At 36.7% G+C, this 17,729-nt stretch overlaps 1 protein-coding gene across 6 annotated transcripts in view; it reads right to left on the minus strand.

The window, feature by feature from the left end:
- Positions 1-17,729, minus strand: part of Rap1gds1 (Rap1 GTPase-GDP dissociation stimulator 1) — a 149,563-nt gene that overhangs the window by 68,270 nt on the left and 63,564 nt on the right. For all 6 annotated transcript variants that reach the window (XM_045143260.1, XM_004661634.2, XM_045143259.1 and 3 more), the window contains one exon: positions 17,549-17,674. In XM_045143260.1, the coding sequence (XP_044999195.1) occupies positions 17,549-17,674 (126 nt within the window). The remainder of the gene's footprint in view (positions 1-17,548; positions 17,675-17,729) is intronic.

Below are 17,729 nucleotides of genomic sequence, written 5' to 3' on the forward strand. Positions count from 1 at the left end.
AAAAATCAAGCTAGTCAAGTTGGTATTCTATATTCATGTACAAGTTACAACAGTGTTTAAAAAAACCCACAAACACAAGAGTAGGCACACTTACAAAGCAACCTCTGAGTATATCCTAATTTTGCATTTATTTATCTGCTTTCCTAGATATGCTATTGTGGATAGCAAATACCCTCTTACTATATATGTTAGGACTTTTGACTACAAAATATATTGGAATTACATTATCTCTTGAAATTTAAGTCCTGCTCTTTGGGTCATTTGTTGTTTGATTTTTTTTTGTTTTGTTTTGTTTTGGCTTTGAGGCAGAATCTCATTCTAGCCCAGGCTGACCTGCAATTCACTCTTCAGGTCCAGGTTAGGCTTGAACCCGTAGCAATCCTATTTCAGCTTCCTGAGTACACCAAAGGCATGCAACACCAAACCCAACTAAAAATGCCACTTTCAAAAAAGAATGTAACCATCTACATAGTTTTTATATTGATATCACACAGAAACAATGAAATTCTGCCAATATATATATCAGTTTACTTCCCCTAAATTAATTATTTATATACTAAGAGGAAAATGGGTCCTTGTATACCTAATTTGCTCAAATGACACTTCCTACTGGAAGTTATGGTCCTTTATGGCACCAAAACACTGGTGATTATGACAAAGTATCACAGAAATCTTTAAGTATGCGAGAAAAATAATAATAAGTGCTAGTTAATCTAAAAAAAACCTTTCATATAAATTTTGTAAAAATTGAGAAACATAAGAAAACACTGTTTAAATATCTTGTTTTCAATGAAGTTTTAGTAAATAAAGAGTTTATTTTTAACATTCAGTGTGTTGAGTTTTTACACTGCCTCATTCAGTACTTTTTACAGCAACATTCTGCACATGACACTCTGCAGGTATTACTTAACAACACTGGCTCTGTGCTACAAGCCTGCATTGCATAGGCGCAGTGTGTCCCGCACCACTGGGACAGAGCACACAGCTTCAAAAGTGCATAAGGTTACGAACAGCCAGACTCAAAGTTAAGCACTCAGGAATTAAGATACTAGTAACTGATAAATTTACTTTAGAGGTAATAGCACTGTGGTTAATTAAGAAGATAAATTATAGACCAGAATTTCTGCTTACATTTTAACTTGGACTTAGCTTAAAGGGTTATGACTAAATAGCATCAGTATTATTAACTGGAGCTTAGAAAATCTGAATTCTAATTTAATGTTCCCTTATTAAATACCTTTTAAAAGAAGTATATTTCTTTTCCTGCTTAGTTTAGCAAGATAATAGCATTTTATTTTATTCTATTTTTGCACACATGGCTTCTATAGGTAGCACAGGCTTTTTCTGCATGTAGCTTGGCCTCCTAGGTGATGGAATTATACACATAACTGACTATGACCAATGATAACAGCATAATAGCACTTATATTTTTAGACATCAATTGGGATTTTTGCATGGTGTGCATATACATGTTATCATGTGTGTGGCAGTGCTCACATGTGTTCATGTATATGGAAGTCAGTCTTCCTCAGTTACTCTCTACCTTCTTTGAGAACACAGAGCTTACTGATATAGACAGGCTGACTAGCTACTCTGAGTAGCCCCAGGGATTTCCTGCTTCTTGTTTTTCCAGCACTGGGAAGGTGCCCACACAACAGGCATTTCCTGTGTGCTCTGGGGATCTGCAGAGGTCTTCAAGCTTGCACAGTAAGCCCTTTAGCTAGCGAGCAATCTCCTAAGAATTATTTTTTGAAGAGTTCTTCGGGTCTTTTCTCAAAAAATATTTCAAGAACCCAATATTAAGCCTAATCTATACCACCCAAAGCTGTCAAAAATGTACAAGTTGATTTAAAGAATACTTTGAATATGATTAGTTCAGGGCTTAAAAATACCTGAAGCCGGGCATGGTGGCACACGCCTTTAATCCCAGTACTCAGGAGGCAAAGGTAAGAGGATTGCCATGAGTTCAAGGCTACCCTGAGACTATATAGTCAATTCCAGGTCAGCCTGGGCTAGAGCGAGACCCTACCTAAAAAAAAAAAAGAAAAGAAAAAAAAAACAAGCAAGCAAACAAAAAAAAATGTGTGTTGGAAGTTACTGGGAAAAAAAAGAGGTAAAATATAATTTAAGCCCAGAAGCTTAAGATAAGTTTAGGCAACAGAGACTGTCTTTGAAAAAAAAAAAAAAAATGTTATCCTATCAAGGCTCATGGGAAGCCGTAAGTCCATTTACTGAGATATATTTTAAGAAAAGTTGATGAAACTCCTGGAGAATATACAGTATGAGTGAGTGAGTGAGTGTGTGTGTGTGTGTGTCACATGCATGCATGCTCATGCACAGATCAGAAGACAACCTTGGGGGTTATCCTTAGCGACACCGTCTTTGACTTCCTGAGATAGGTTCTCTTACTGGCCTAAAGTTCATCATTTAAGCTATACTGGATCTGGGAATCCTCCTGTCTCTACCTCCTCAGTGCTGGGAATACAAATGTCACCAACCCCCATATTTTATGCGTGTACTGGGGATGGAACTTAGGTCCTCATTCTTGCAAGGCAAACACTATACTGACTAAGTTATAATCCTCACCCAGAGAATGTATGTCCCAATTGATGTCTAAAAATATAAGTGCTATTATGCTATTATTAGTCAGTCATGTCTATAATTTCATCCACCTAGGAGGCCAAGCTACATACAGAAAAAGCCTGTGCTACCTACAGAAGCCATGCCTCCAACATATTTTACATTCTCTGGGTGAGGATTATAACAGCAATTAATCAATTATGTATTTCTAGCAACTTAAAAATTATAGAAATAAATGTATGAATAAGCCCTGAACTCTCCCATATAATCTCTTCATACATGCCAGTTACATTATTCACATGACCTTTCCAAATATTCACAACTCTCTACAGCTCCTTCCCTTTCCCAATTTCTACATTCATAACACAGCACTTCCTACTTAACAGGAAAATGAGAAGACCCCAGGAAAACAGCATTTATACTCTTGATCATTTCTGTACTGTGTCTAATACTGTGGTATGTATATAGTAAGTAACTAATAAATGCTGTATATGTACTCTTAAGTGGGAAATAAACTCCCAAATCTTGCTGCTTTATCTTTTTTAAAAAATCACTAATCATTATAATTCAGGTATTTTTGAAGACATTTTTCTAAGTAATTGGTCCTGTAAATTAGAAATATATTTGTTGTAAATCAAATAGAAAATAGTTCTGTAAGAAAGAGTTGTGAATTTTTCTGCACAGTCATGAAAAATTACACTGCCTAGAAATTTTGTGAATGTGTGATATGTATATAAGCATGTTTGTGTGCTAGGACACATGTATGTACATGCACATAGGCCAAAGGTCAATGTTAAGTGCCTTGGTCAATTATTCTACACCTATTTTTGGAGACAGGGTCTGTCATGGAACCCACAGGTCACTGATATGGCTAGATTAGCTAGTCAGCAAGCCCCAGGGGTCCACTTCCTCTGCCACCACACAGTGGCAAGCACTTTAAGCACTGAGCCATTTCCCCAGCCCTAATTTTACTGGAACAGAAGTACGCTTCTGAGACAGAGTGTTGTTCCTACTTATTTTGGTCAAATTATACCCCCAAGAATACATATATTTTTAGTCTTAAGTCTAAGAATCTCAGAATGGGATCTTATTTGGTACAGGTCACTATAGATGCAATTAGTTGAGGTCATATGGGAATAGGGCAGGTGACTGATGTGAAAACAGCAGCGAGAATTCCATGTGAAGACAGAGGACACCACTGGAGCTATACTGCCATAAGCTTCAAATACCTAGGACCACTCAAAGCTGGGAGAAGGGAAAAGGACTTTTTAGAGGTAGGGGGAAATAGGGTTCTGCTGAGACTTTAACTTTTTGGACTTATTAACTCTGGAATGCTGAGACAGTAAATTGCTCTTACTTTAAAGCACATAGTTTGTAGTATTTTGTTACATGAAAATAGCCTTCATAACAACACACTACATAAACACTGAAATATTCAAGTTTCATAGTGTGTATATGAATGCTTAGAAAACCTGATAAGCTAATATAAAATGGCATGACTGCAGTTTAGTAGATGGGATGGGGCAAGGCAAAACTACTTTGTGAGCCTAAGAAATCACATTTGACAGGCTACACTCAACCTTACAGACAAGTTTCCTCACCACCCCCTACAGGCTGCAGTCTCAGATTCTGACACACATTCTCTCTCACACTCTCACTCAGGTCTCATTCTATAGCCAAGGATGACCTCAGCCTCCACACGAGCCACCATTTCTGGCAGTTCCTCCATTTTTATGTTCCCAATAGAGAATATACTACTAAGGCTGGAGACTATGACAACGGTAATTGCGAGACTTCTGTGGCCTTGCTGTTTCTTACATGTGCACCCTCAGCACCAATCTGAGTTCTCTCCAAACAACTTTGTAATGAGTAGGACCAGTAGAAAATAGTTCAGAGTAAGTTGCTTCACCTCACCCTACTGTTAGACCCACCTTTTCTCTGAAGTCTTGCCTTTCTGACACTTAATAGAACATTTATTTTGTTTCTATCTGGTCTTATGATTTACAACTCTATCCAAAATAATCTTCTTTTCATTTTAGCCTCATGTCTGATTTTATTAAACTACATATTTTTTTTGTCACTAGTCATCTACCACTAGGAGAAGAGCAAGAGTACAAAGCGAACCTGTGGTGACGCAGACATACAAAGATGGCTAGGAGAGCCCTCCAGCACTACAGTCTAAGCACAAGGTAGGAGAATGTGAAGTGGTACCTCACTGAAGTAAGTTAATGATAAATGACAAAGTTAATGACAAAACATAAACCTAATTCAACTCCTGACTAGATTTTGCTTGATCTCTATCCCATACTAACATCCCAACACAAAGGGAAGTATGTCCATTTCCAAAGATTAAACAAATCACATTTTTTCTACACACAATATTCAGTATTTAATAAAAAGCTGGGATACACATAATCCTGATTAAAACATAGGAAAGTGGCGGAAAAGAGGTTCAGTAGAAAAAAGCTTGCAGTGCAAGTGTGAGGATCAGTGTTCAGTCCCCAGCACCCATGTAAATGCTGGGTAGACATGAAGGCCTTCCTGTAATCCCAGCACTCAAGAGCTGGAGACAGAGAACTCCTGAGGCAAGTTGGCTAGCTAAACCAACTAAAATGGCAAGCTGAGGTTCAAGTGAGAGGTTCTGCCTGAGTGAAACAATGAAGAATCATCCTGGAAGACATCCACTGTCAACCACTGGCCTTCAAAAGCAGGTGCACATGTTGTGTACTCATCCGTACAAGCCCACACATGCATGCTCACATGCACACACAGAGATGGGGGTAAACAACAGAATACAACTCCCAGTGTAAAAATCTGGATCAACCAACATAACCAAGTTCATAGGTGAGCCAGATGTTAAAATTACCAAAGACTTTATGACTGACATATTAAATGATGTATAGGAAAAAATGAGTAGCATTCATGTTCTATGAAATTTTAGAGAAAAATGGAAATTCTATGAGTTAAATAAATACATTAAAAGTAAAACAACAATACAATGTTTAAAAATCCTTAAGAGGCTGAATGACAGTAGATTCAGCAAAATCAAAGAAATTATACAACAAGAGAAATTATACAAACTAAAATATAAAGTGCCAAGAAGGGTGGGAGTTCATACAACCCACAGTATGGAGCTGAGCAATGGTAGCAAGCAATGCAACGTCGGTGAAAACAGAATTCCCAGAAGTGATAGAGAAGGTGACTAAGAAAAACCTGCAGAGTTAATTACTGCAAGTTTTCCAAATATAATGGAAGATATCATACCACAAATCTGTAAAACTTGGAGAACACCAAGTAATGTAAGACAGCTACACACATCTAAATGTATCATATCCAAACTATGAAAATTAAAAAGAGAGTCTCTTGCCAGCAAACCAGAGCTAAGAAATGTTTACTCAGGAGAGCAACCAAAATACAGCAGGTCTCTCACCTGAACATACACAAGCTATAATACAATAGAGTATCATTTTTAAAATACTACCCAGAATTTTATATCCAATTATAGTAACATGAAGTAAAAACTCTTCAAGGGCTGGAGAGATGACTTACAGTTAAGGTACTTGCCTGCAAAACCTATTGACCTGAGTTCGATTCCCCAGTACCCATGTAAAGTCAGATGGACAAAGTGGTGCATGCATCTGGAGTTTGTTTACAGTGGCTAGAGGCCCTGGCATACCCATTCTTATTCTTTCTTTCTCACTGCTTGCAAATAAATCAATAAAAATATTTTTTAACTCCTCAAACACCTAATAGCTAAGAGAATTCACTGCCAACAAACTTATTAGGCATAAAATATGTAAAAAACGTTTTTTCAGATGAAGGATGTAAAATACTAAACAAAAATTTGGTTTTACCAAGAATAAAGTGCACTATAAACGATAAAAAAACAAAATAAATATACTAGTGACAGTATTTCTCCTACTCTTTTGGTTTAGCTTGTTATTACACAGGATTATGTAATATAATGCACCTGACAGCCTCCCCACAATTGTGATTACAGAAATGCAACATCACGTCTGTTCTTCTTACTCTTTTTTGTGTGTATTGTTTTGTTTTTCAAGGTTAGGGTCTCATTGTCTGATCCTCCTATTCTTAAGTATGACTGTCTTAATGTTAAAATGGTATCAATTGGTGTTTCTAATATATGTAAAAACAAAAGCTACAAAAACAATAGCATACACAATGGGAGGGAAGAATTGGAAGCACATAGTTGTATGGTTCTTTAACTACATGTAAGGTGATGTAAGATTTGAAAATAAATAGGGTGTTGCAAAAAGCATAGGGCAAAAACAATTAGTAAAGATAATGGGGATATGTAGAAGAATCACCTAAAAGAAGGCAGAAAAAGGAACAAAGAATACTTCAGATGGTCAGAAAACAAGTAGAAAGAGGGCAGATTTCAATTCTAAACCCCTACTTACAAGGTAAGATTAGCTACATTGGAATTCTTTAATATTGTTCATTTAGAGGGCTGGAGAGATGGCACAGTGGTTTAGGCACTTGCCTGTAAAGCCTAAGGACCCAGGTTTGATTTCCCAGGACCTATGTAAACCAGATGCAGAAGGTGGCACATGTGTCTGGAGTTCGTCTGCCATGGCTGGAGGCCCTGGTGTGCCCATTCTCTCTATGTGCTCCTTCTCTCTCTCCAACAAATAAATAAATTTTTTTTAAAGTTATTTATTTAGAAAGGGAAAAGGAGAAAGAGGGAATAGGCATGTTAGGGCCTCTTGCTATTGCAATAGTGGTGCACAGCCAAGCCATGGTGGGAAACCAACTGCTCTTGATTTGGCTAACTGATCCCCTCAGTGGTACAGGACCCATAGCTGGAGCTGGGAAACAAGTCAGAACCATATCCAAACATAAGCCTGCTCCCTATTATCAAGCTACCCATAATCGTGGGCTACAAGAGGGCCTATTCCTATTAAATTCTCTATAAAATGTAAGGGTTATCTATTTGTAGGGTGCTAACTTTACTCTCTGTTGGAGAATCTGCTTCTCTTTTTCAGATAGATATAGATCCTAAGGACAGAGCCATCCCATCATACCTCAAAAGGGCCCCTGGCGGAAACTAAGAACAATTGGTGAAACAAGCAAGGGTGCTGTTTTCTTGTTGAACTGGGTACCAGCACAAGGATGAAGGAGATCAACACAGAGAAAAATCGACTCCTCCCAAATCAGATATCCAGAGACCCAGAGGGCCCCAACACCTCATCACTGAAGCAGATCCAAAATGAACCCAACATGGCTCAGGGAAATTTTGCAGAAAAAGGGGCAGAAAGAATGACAGAGCCACACGTTGGGTCATGATAAATCCTACCCATAATTGTGGGCAAACTCCAGAATGCATGACCCATATACATGGAGGGGCCAGGGGAGGGGGTAGGACATGGAGGAGCCTAACAATGGTACCAAATTGACTGTATTCGCTGAGTACAAAACTAATTAATAATAATAAAAAAAAAAACTAACTATGTAAGGGATAGAGGAGGGAGGAGGGAGGAGAAAGAGAGACAGAGACAGGCATGCACACACACACACACAGACAGAGACAGAGACAGAGGGAGGGAGGGAGGGAGAAAGGGAGAAAGAAGAGAAAGATTGGGTGCACCAGGGCCTCCAGCCACTGCTTATGAACTCCTTTAATCTACACATCCCATCCGAGTGACAATATCAGAAATTTTTGCTAAATGAAAAGAAATTATTTTTCCAATTTGAATGTTCATCCTCAATATGTATAAAAAATGCTATTTCCTACTGCATATCTCTATAAAGAAGTAGATTATAATGCTCTCAATAAAGCAAAATCAAACCAAGTAGCCATAACAATAAAAGCCAGAAATCAAAAGCAACTTCAGCTCCTTCCTACACATCACCCAACTGCCCCTCCTGTCTAGGTACTCATCTCAAACCTAGCAACTATTCTTTTTTTTTTTTAATTTTTATTAATTAGTTTTGTATTCAGCAAATACAGTCAGTCTGGTACCATTATTAGGCTCATCCGTGACCTAACCCCTCCCCTTGGCCCCTCCTTGTTGAGGTATATGGGTCGTGCATTGTGGAGTTAGCCCTCAGTTATGGGTAAGATAAATATCTCTGCATATCATGACCCAACATGTGGCTCTGACATTCTTTCCACCCTCTCTTCTGCAAAATTTCCCTGAGCCATGTTGGGTTCATTTTTGGTCTGCTTCAGTGATGAGGTGTTGGGGGCCTCTGGGGCTCTGGCTCTCTGATTTGGTAGGCATCAATTTTTCTCTGTGTTGATCTCCTTTGCTCTTCTCCTTCCCCTCTTCCCAATCCATCCACCCTCTAAATACTCTTCTGATTCTCTTTTGTTCATTTTAGTTTAATTTATGTATTTAAGAGCAAGAGACAGAGAGAGAGAAAGAGTGATAGGGACAGAGGCAGGAAGGGAAGGAGTGAGGGAATGGGTACACCATGGCCTCCAACTACTGCAAACGAACTCCAGATGCATATACCACCTTGTACATCTGGCTTATGTGGGTCCTGGGGAGTTGAGCCTCGAACTGGGGTCCTTAGGCTTCACAGGCAAGCGCTTAACCGCTAAGCAATCTCTCCAGCCCTCTTCTGATTCTCTTTATCCTCATTACCATTATCCTACTCCAGACACCATTATTCCTTGTCTGGATGACCCAAGACTTTAAAAAATATACATTTACTTATTTTATTTGAGACAGAGTAAGATAGTGACAGACAAAGATAGATAATTGGTGTGGCAGGGCTGCAGCCACTGCAATCAACCTCCAGATGCTTGCACCACCTAGTGGGCATATGCGACTTTGTGCTTGCCTCCCTTTGTGAGTCTGGCTTATGTAGGATCTGGAGAGTCAAACATGGGTTCTTAGGCTTCGCAGGGAAGCACCTTAGCCACTAATCTTTTCATTGGTCTCCATGTTGTTGTTCCTAATATCTAACTTCTATTCTCAAATTTCTCAGGTAGCTGCAGTAGTGATGTTCTACAAACATATTGCAGGGCTGGTGAGATGGCTCAGCAGTTAAGGCACTTGCCTGCAAAGCCTAAGGACCCAGGTTTGGTTCCCCAGTACCTACATAAAACTAGATGCACTTGGTGGTGTATGAGTCTGAAGTTGTTTGCAGTGGCCAAAGTCCCTGGCATGCCCAGTCTGTCTCTTATCTGCCTCTCTCTAATAAAAATAAATATATAAATATAATATTTAAAAAATCTTGCCATCAACAAGTTATTACTTCAGAATGTTGATTTACTGGGTTTCTCATGACCTACATTGTCTGTATTGAATCTTCTATCACAACACAGTAACTGAGCACTGCATCTCAAAAATCCTTTTTTCTGGTTGTGTGTGCGTGTGTACATGTGGGTGCAGGTATGTCCATAAGGAGGGAAAAGGACAACTTCAGACATCATTCCCTAGGAACAATATCCATCTTTTCTGGAACATCATCTCTCATTTGCCTGTAATTTACCCATTTGTTTAGACTTCCTGGCCAGTGAGCCCCAGAGATCCATCTGTCTCTCTCTCCCAGCAGTAGGATTGTAAGTGTTCACCATGCTCAACATTTTTACATGGGTTCTAGGGTTAAACTCAGGTCCTCATGCTTGGAAGGCAAGCAGTCTACTGACAGCCATCTACCCAGGCCTCTCTTTTCTGTTATTTAAGCACAACAATTTCTCCTCTTGGCTTTGCAACTGCTATACTAATACTACAGCTTCTATTTTTTTTTACTTTTTATTTATTTATTTATATTTATTTTTTTCTTTGAGGTAGAGTCTCACTCTAGCCCAGGCTGACCTGGAATCACTATGTGGTCTCAGGGTGGCCTCGAACTCATGGCAATCCTCCTACCTCTGCCTCCCGAGTGCTGGGATTAAAGGTGTGTGTCACCATGCCCAGCTCTATTTATTTATTTTTGATACAGGGTCTCATGTAGTACAGACTGACTTGGAATTCACTATGTGGTCAAGGATGACCTTGGACTATAATCTTCCTGCTCCCACCTCCCAAGTGCTGAGATTACAGGTATGCTACACCATGCCTGGATTATGTGCTACTAGAGGCGGAACCTAGGGCTTTGTGCATGATAAGAAGCAATCTACCAACTAAGCTATACCCCATCCTCCTTTCAGCTGCCATACTTCCACAAGGAACATTCTTCCTCCTCTATATAAATAGGTAGTTCATTCTTAGCTTTAATAATAGCCTCAGAAAGAACTTTCTTTACCCACAGATATTCTCTATCACATCATCATAACTCTTAGAATAATCACAATCTGCAAATACCCATTTTTGGACAATGTTTACTTATTTACTATTTATCTTCATCTGTGAAGATCCCAGGAGAATACAGACTTGCTTTTATTTTCTATGATCATCAGTAGGCAGAGTGCCCTGAACACAATGGGTTCAATCAATATTTGTGGATTAAATGACTCAATGTATATCTAAAAGAATACAAAGGCAGTAAGAGTTACCTGACATTATTCACCATCAATACTAAATAAACACATTATATAACCCACAGTATAGGTACCAAGGCTTTCTACAGGTGGTAACTTAAAAAATTGTCTTTAGTGACAAAAGGTTGTTTCTAATTCCAATCTAAGCAGATACATATTTGTTTATATAGAAGGCTGATTAAAAACAGTAAGATTCAGCAAGTTAAATCTGCATCAGTTTACTATTTTACTCTGGTGGTGTAATTCACCCAATTTTAAGATTCAATTAGTCCTCAACTGAATTTAACATACATGTTTTACAATGACAATGAATTTTCTTTCTATAAATAGAGTATAGCTTGGTGTGATGGTACATGTTTGTTACTCCAGCATTCAGAAGACTTAGGAAGGAGGATGACAAGTTCAAGGCCAATCTAGGTTACCTCATAAAAAGATCTTTCCTCAAAACCCTGTCTCCTTAAAAAATTCTAGCCTTTGACATCTGTAGAATAAATGTAGTTTGCAAGTGCAATCATTACAGTATGTAACCAATATCCTTAAATGGAGAAAAAAAAAAAACCAGTCATGTCTGGTATTAAAAAGGTGTTACATTCAGAATAGTAGCCAATAATCTAAAGTATAAAGAGCCATAATCACATTTTGTAAACCAGATTCATTGGTTATTCTGAGCTAGGGAAGTATTTTTCTACTCAGTAAATACACTACTTAATTTTGTCAAGTACAAAATAAAATATTACTTTCCCAGAACAGATTAATAGTAAACAAAAACACCTACATTGTTTTTAAAGATAGGTAAAAGCTATTTGTGAATTCCACTGAGGAAAATAATGAAAATCTCATGCTTACATGTAAGATTATCATTTGCAAAAATAGCGAATTTTTATGTCCTTAAAGACATGTTCAAATATTGTTTTAAGTTTTCGTATGAAAATAGAATATCAAAATATATGGAAATATATTAGAATATGGAAATATAGAAAATAGAATATCAAAAATAGAATTTTCTGAGATTCAAAAAGTGTTTTGTGTGTGTGTTCCAGATGCAGGTAAAAATCTATGAAGAAGTAGATATAAATAAAAAAGCCAAACTGTAATTATGACACCAATGAAATTATAAAAATAAGTCATGAAAAACACTCACTATAATTAAATACTCAAAATAAAATTTGCATTTTGTGATAAAACATTATTATCAACTTACACGGTCGCATATAGGAAAATTTCAAGATATCATATAGTTTCATGTGTACCAGGAAAAAAAAAGTAATCTACTCTTCCATTTCCCAAAGCATTAGTATCACAGATATAACTTAAAATTAGCTCATTGTACAATGTTACATCAAAGCTAAAAATCAGTTCTAAAATTAGTACTAATTTCTGTATGTCAGTAGATTTCTTAGATCAGTTAATTATGAAAATTTTCTTTCAAAAATACTTAATCACATTAATAACATATTCTTAAAGAAACAACATGTTTCTCTACTTCCCATATTTTTGTATATATTACTATCAATACTGAATTGCTGAATAATTTATTGAACAATTGTTTCTATAAAAATTGCCTAAAATGACTTCCAAATATCACTCAGCTAATAACATAAACAATTCCAATTTCTTGAAAAAATCATTCAACTCAAAATTTTTATTCAAAATATTTTAAATACAAGAGATTTTATAGCATACTATTTTATACTTGAAAAATTATACAAGGCAATATATATCTGTATACAAGTAAATGCAATTATTAGGATTTAACTTAAGTTTTAACATTATTTCCCTAAAGGTATAAACAATAACTTTAATGAGTTCCAAAAAATATGATTATGAACTTCAACTTGAATAGGTAAAATGTAGGTGGTGAAGGCAAGGGAGAAAAGATTTAGATTATATACAAAACTATCTCATCTTTTTTCCCACAGCTTTATCATTTGACTTCTGCTACCCTACCTAAGACTTGATAAGCAGGAAGAGGAAAGTCCGGTGGCTATTTAGACTTTTGACTCAGGAGACTAGGAGGCAACATGGTATCCAAAGAAAATATAACAACTGTGGAACATGAAGGATTTCTTACTGAACATAAGAAAAATAGACGATTTTTCTTATGTTCAATGCTCTCTCCCTTAATAAAATTAATGACAACAACCAAAAATTGTTATTCCTTATTTTCATAAAAGCACTGCCTTTTAATAATATAGTACTACTTGGAAACTAACTGCAGTGGTTTGATTCATGTGCCCACCCCCCCCCATACACTTAGGTGTTTTGAATGCTTGAGTCTCCAAGTGATGGCAATTTGAGAATAGAAGCCTCCTGAAGGCAGCGTAAGGTTGGGGTTGTGCTTATGTGTGTTATAGCCAGCTTCCCCCTCGCCAGTGTTTGGCGAACTCTCTTGTTGCTGTTGTCCATCTGATGTTGGCTAGGAGGTGATATCTACCTTCTGCTCATGCCATCGTTTTCCCCTGCCATCATGGAGCTTCCTCTCCAGTCCGTAAGCCAAAACAAACCCTTTCCTTCCATAAGCTTCCTCTTGGTTGGGTGTTTTTTTTTGTTTGGTTTGTGAGCAACATGAACCTGACTGCAACACTAATCAGCCACTGAAAAATAATCAGCTAGTACTTTCTTGCCTTTTTTTTTTTTTTTTTTTTTTTTTTTTGAGGTAGGTTCTCACTCTAGCCCAGGCTGACCTGGAACTCACTATATAGTCTCAGGGTAGCCTTGAACTCACAGCAATCCTCCTACCTCTGCCTCTCCAGTGCTGGAATTAAAGGCATGGGGAACCATGCCTGGCTTTGTCTGATATTTTTCATTAAAATAAAAACTGACAGAATCCTGGGAAGATTATAGTCCTCAAGAATCTGAGGGTTACTTTAGAATTTAACATTACTTAAGCCTGATAGTGCTAAGTAAAGGACCAATAAAATGGATAATAACCCAGTGTGAAGCCTCTCAGATCGTGTGTGTGTGTGTGTGTGTGTGTGTGTGTGTGTGTGTGTATGTGCACATGTGTGTAGACCACATGTGTTGAGAACATGCAAGATCTGTGAAACCTTACTGATGATGGTGTAAGTAACATGGGTCTGACTACATTGAAGGGTTCTAAGACATTGCCTGTATCATAAGCCTAAGCAGACACCTTCAAAGAAGATTCCAGAAATGAATTGGAGGATGCCTTGGAGGTTATTTGGAAGAAAATATACTAGGTGGTTTTAAAAGAAAAATGTTCCCTGTCACTGATTCTTTCATTTCCATGTACAAGAGGGATACTGGGATTCAGTAAGTTCATCATAAACCAACTATTACTTCGTTCCACTTAGTTATGTCAGCCTGTTACTTGATGTTAGGACTACGTAAGAACATGTTCTTCCATCAGGAAGCACTACTAAAATGGGAACTGACAAGGCTGTTAATAAAACTGAAGTCTGACCTACTTCTTTGCTAGAGTTCCATAATTTCATGGTATTTCTTGCAAATAAATTATAAGTTAAAAGTATGTGAGCAAATGTCTATCACATACACACATTTTTTTTCCTTGTAATAGTGAGGTGCTTTTAGTACATTCTGTAAACATTTGTTTACCATCTACTGCTAGCCTACTACCATCTTGAATAAAATACACTAAAAATCATTCATTTGAAGTACATTAATATAAGTAAACTGATCAGTCTGACAGGTTAAGTTTGATAAAAGTAAATGTGAATTTTAAAATACACTTTATTTGGAAGAAGATAAAGTAATACTATCCTGATGAAGAGAAGAAGGTTGCTGGGTTAATTATAATAGAAGCCAGATAAACCTTTTAGGTTTCTTAAAAATCCTAAGTATCACAAAATAAATGAGGTAAGTGTTTCAAGTAAATACACAAGTAACCACATGGTGGTACATTTTCAGACTTTTATATCATAGACATAAATTTTCCTGCAGTACCTTTCCTAAGTAATTCGATAAACATTACTAAGAAAATCAAATAAATTAAATTTAAAATAAAAAGAATAAAAAGCATATAGTCTAAGGGAAATTATATGCATAAGATAACATGGCACAATAAATATATTTTCATCCCAGGATGTACAGTTCAATCAGTTCTATTTGTTAAGTTTTTAAATTTATTTATTTGAGGGAGAGATAAAGAGACAGATAGGGAGAGGGAAAGAAGGAGAGAGGGAGGGAGGGAGGGAGAGAGAGAATGGGTGTGTATGAGAAAAAGGCAGATAGTAAGAGAGAAAGAATGAATGTGTGTGTAGGGCCTTCAGCTGCTGTAAACATATTCTAGATGCATGTGCCTCCTTGTGCATCTGGCTTACGTGGATCCTAGGGAATAGAACATGGGTCCTGTGATTTTGCAGGCAAATGCTTTAACTGCTAAGCTCAAATTTATTCATTTTTAAGATTACTAACTTCATTTTCCTTATCCAAGCTTTAGAAGCAAAAAATAGGGCCTGTGTTCACTATGCTTAATTTTTAATTTAACGATAATATCCACTGAATTAAGAATGTATAAATAAATGAAAAAAAATATTAGCTTCATAGCATAAGGCAAATACATTAAACTTTCCATTATATATTTCATAAGATAAATGAAAATATATGATAAATACTATAATAGTAGACTTCTGTTTTACCAAGTTGTAACCTCATTAAATGGTTTTATTACACTAACGTCAAGGTTCTGTAGAGCACATAGGAAATAAAATTATTGTGTGTCCAAGAAAACCACAGTAATATCTGACAAGAGACCATGCTGTTTTTCTTGTGTTTTGTCAATACTGTGTGAAACTCCAGGACAAAAGTACTCACAATAGGTATTATTCCCTATGTAAGGAATAATTAAGAAAAAATGATTTAAATATTATTTTTTTGTATCCTTAGATTCTCCTAACAAATAGAGGTAGACAAGAATAACAGTAATAATACTTTACAGATATAACACCAACTTTTACTACTATGCAGAGGTCTTTTATATGAATTGCTAAAATCAATCATGAATATGTAGCCAATGAGTCATTTTTAGAGCTGAGATTGCAAGTTATGCTGAATAAAAATCAAATATACATAATGCAAAGATAAAGCTAGCATTCTGTTGTGTTTTTTTTTTTAAACCAAAACACTATTCCCTAGACTAAGTTAAACAGAAATAAACAGAACTAAAGCAAATCAACAGGTCAATTTTTAGCAGCACTAGGGAATGGAAACTGGAAGCTAACATTTCCATTGAGATGCTCCTGTGTTCCAACAAATAACATGTGATACAGACAAAGAAAGGAAGGAGAACAAATGAGGCAACCTTATCACTGCTGCTAGAGAACAGTTACTGTTGACAACCATAATCCCATTCTTTCCCCATTAGTATGTGCATATGTGTACTTTCTTTTTCTGTTGTTGTTTTTGTTTGTTTTGTTTTTGTTTTTTTTCAAGGTAGAGCTCAGGCTGACCTGGAATTTATTATGTAATCTCAGGTTGGCCTCGAACTCATGGCAATCCTCCCACATGCTGGGATTAAAGGCGTGTCCAGCCATACTTGTACTTTCTATCTACTCACTGATACGAATCACTTTTTAAGGCACTGCCTGTTATAAAAGGGTAATATATTTTGTGTATGTGACAAAACACAACTCATTTGAGTTATAAAAGCAACAGGGAAAACATGTGTTAAAAGCTATCCTAGTTATAAACATACAAGTAAATTTCTAGGAAGCTTAAAAGTTGAATGACAAGTACGAGGGTTGAGCTAAAAAACTAAAAATCTAGGGAAAACCAGAGTAAGTCTAACTTAACTGAATATATTCAAGTTCTGAAGACCTGTTTGTTTGAGACAGGTCTTGATATGTATATATGCAGTTCAGACTGGCCTCCATCTCATGATCCTCCTGCCTCAGCCTACTGCATAGTAGGTATGTATCACCAAGCCCAGGTTTACACTCAGAATTTTTCTGTATTTTGTTTACATTTAGAAACAAGAAGCAGAAATCTGAACATATTTGCAATAAACATGTACCCATTCTTGCTGATTCTAGAACAGAGTTGTAGGAAGTGGTGAGGATGACAATGGTACCATGACGAGTAAGAATGTAGTCAATGCAAACGCAGTGGGCCACTCTAGCTTTTCAGAAGATGAGGGGGCATATGAATGGTTTTATAGAATGGCAATTAATTAAAAATTTATTTAGACAGAAACTAAACATTGTCCATAAGCATTCTCATTTTGATAGTACTTTGATAAAACCTAGTCCAAAAGACATGCAAATACATGATTGTTATATTTAAAAGCCTCAATGTTTGGAAACTTCCTTACTTGGAAATATAATAACAAAGAAGAATTCATTCCCTGTAACCTCTTAGTTGAGAATATGACAGCCCAAATCCCCATCAGTTCTGCTAAGTCTTATGGAAGGCCTGTGTTAATTTTTTAGTTGACCTAAAAAAAAAAAAAATTCAGTCCTAACACCAAAATGAAATTCATCTGAAATCACAATTCTTACAAACTTATAAGTGCATTATTAACATCATAACACTTACGGCTATCGTAACATATGTTTCCTAGAGCCCTGCCAGTTTGAAGCAGCACTTCCTGGTCTTTGCTATTTAACAGCTGCACCAGTGGAGAGATCAAGCCAGCATCCACACATGGAATTCGCATAAACTCTGAAAATAGAGACATATTTAATTAAAAATCTAAAGACTGACAATTTACAGTTGT

This window comes from Jaculus jaculus, chromosome 2 (genome assembly GCF_020740685.1).
Source record: "Jaculus jaculus isolate mJacJac1 chromosome 2, mJacJac1.mat.Y.cur, whole genome shotgun sequence".
Lineage (NCBI taxonomy): Eukaryota > Metazoa > Chordata > Mammalia > Rodentia > Dipodidae > Jaculus > Jaculus jaculus.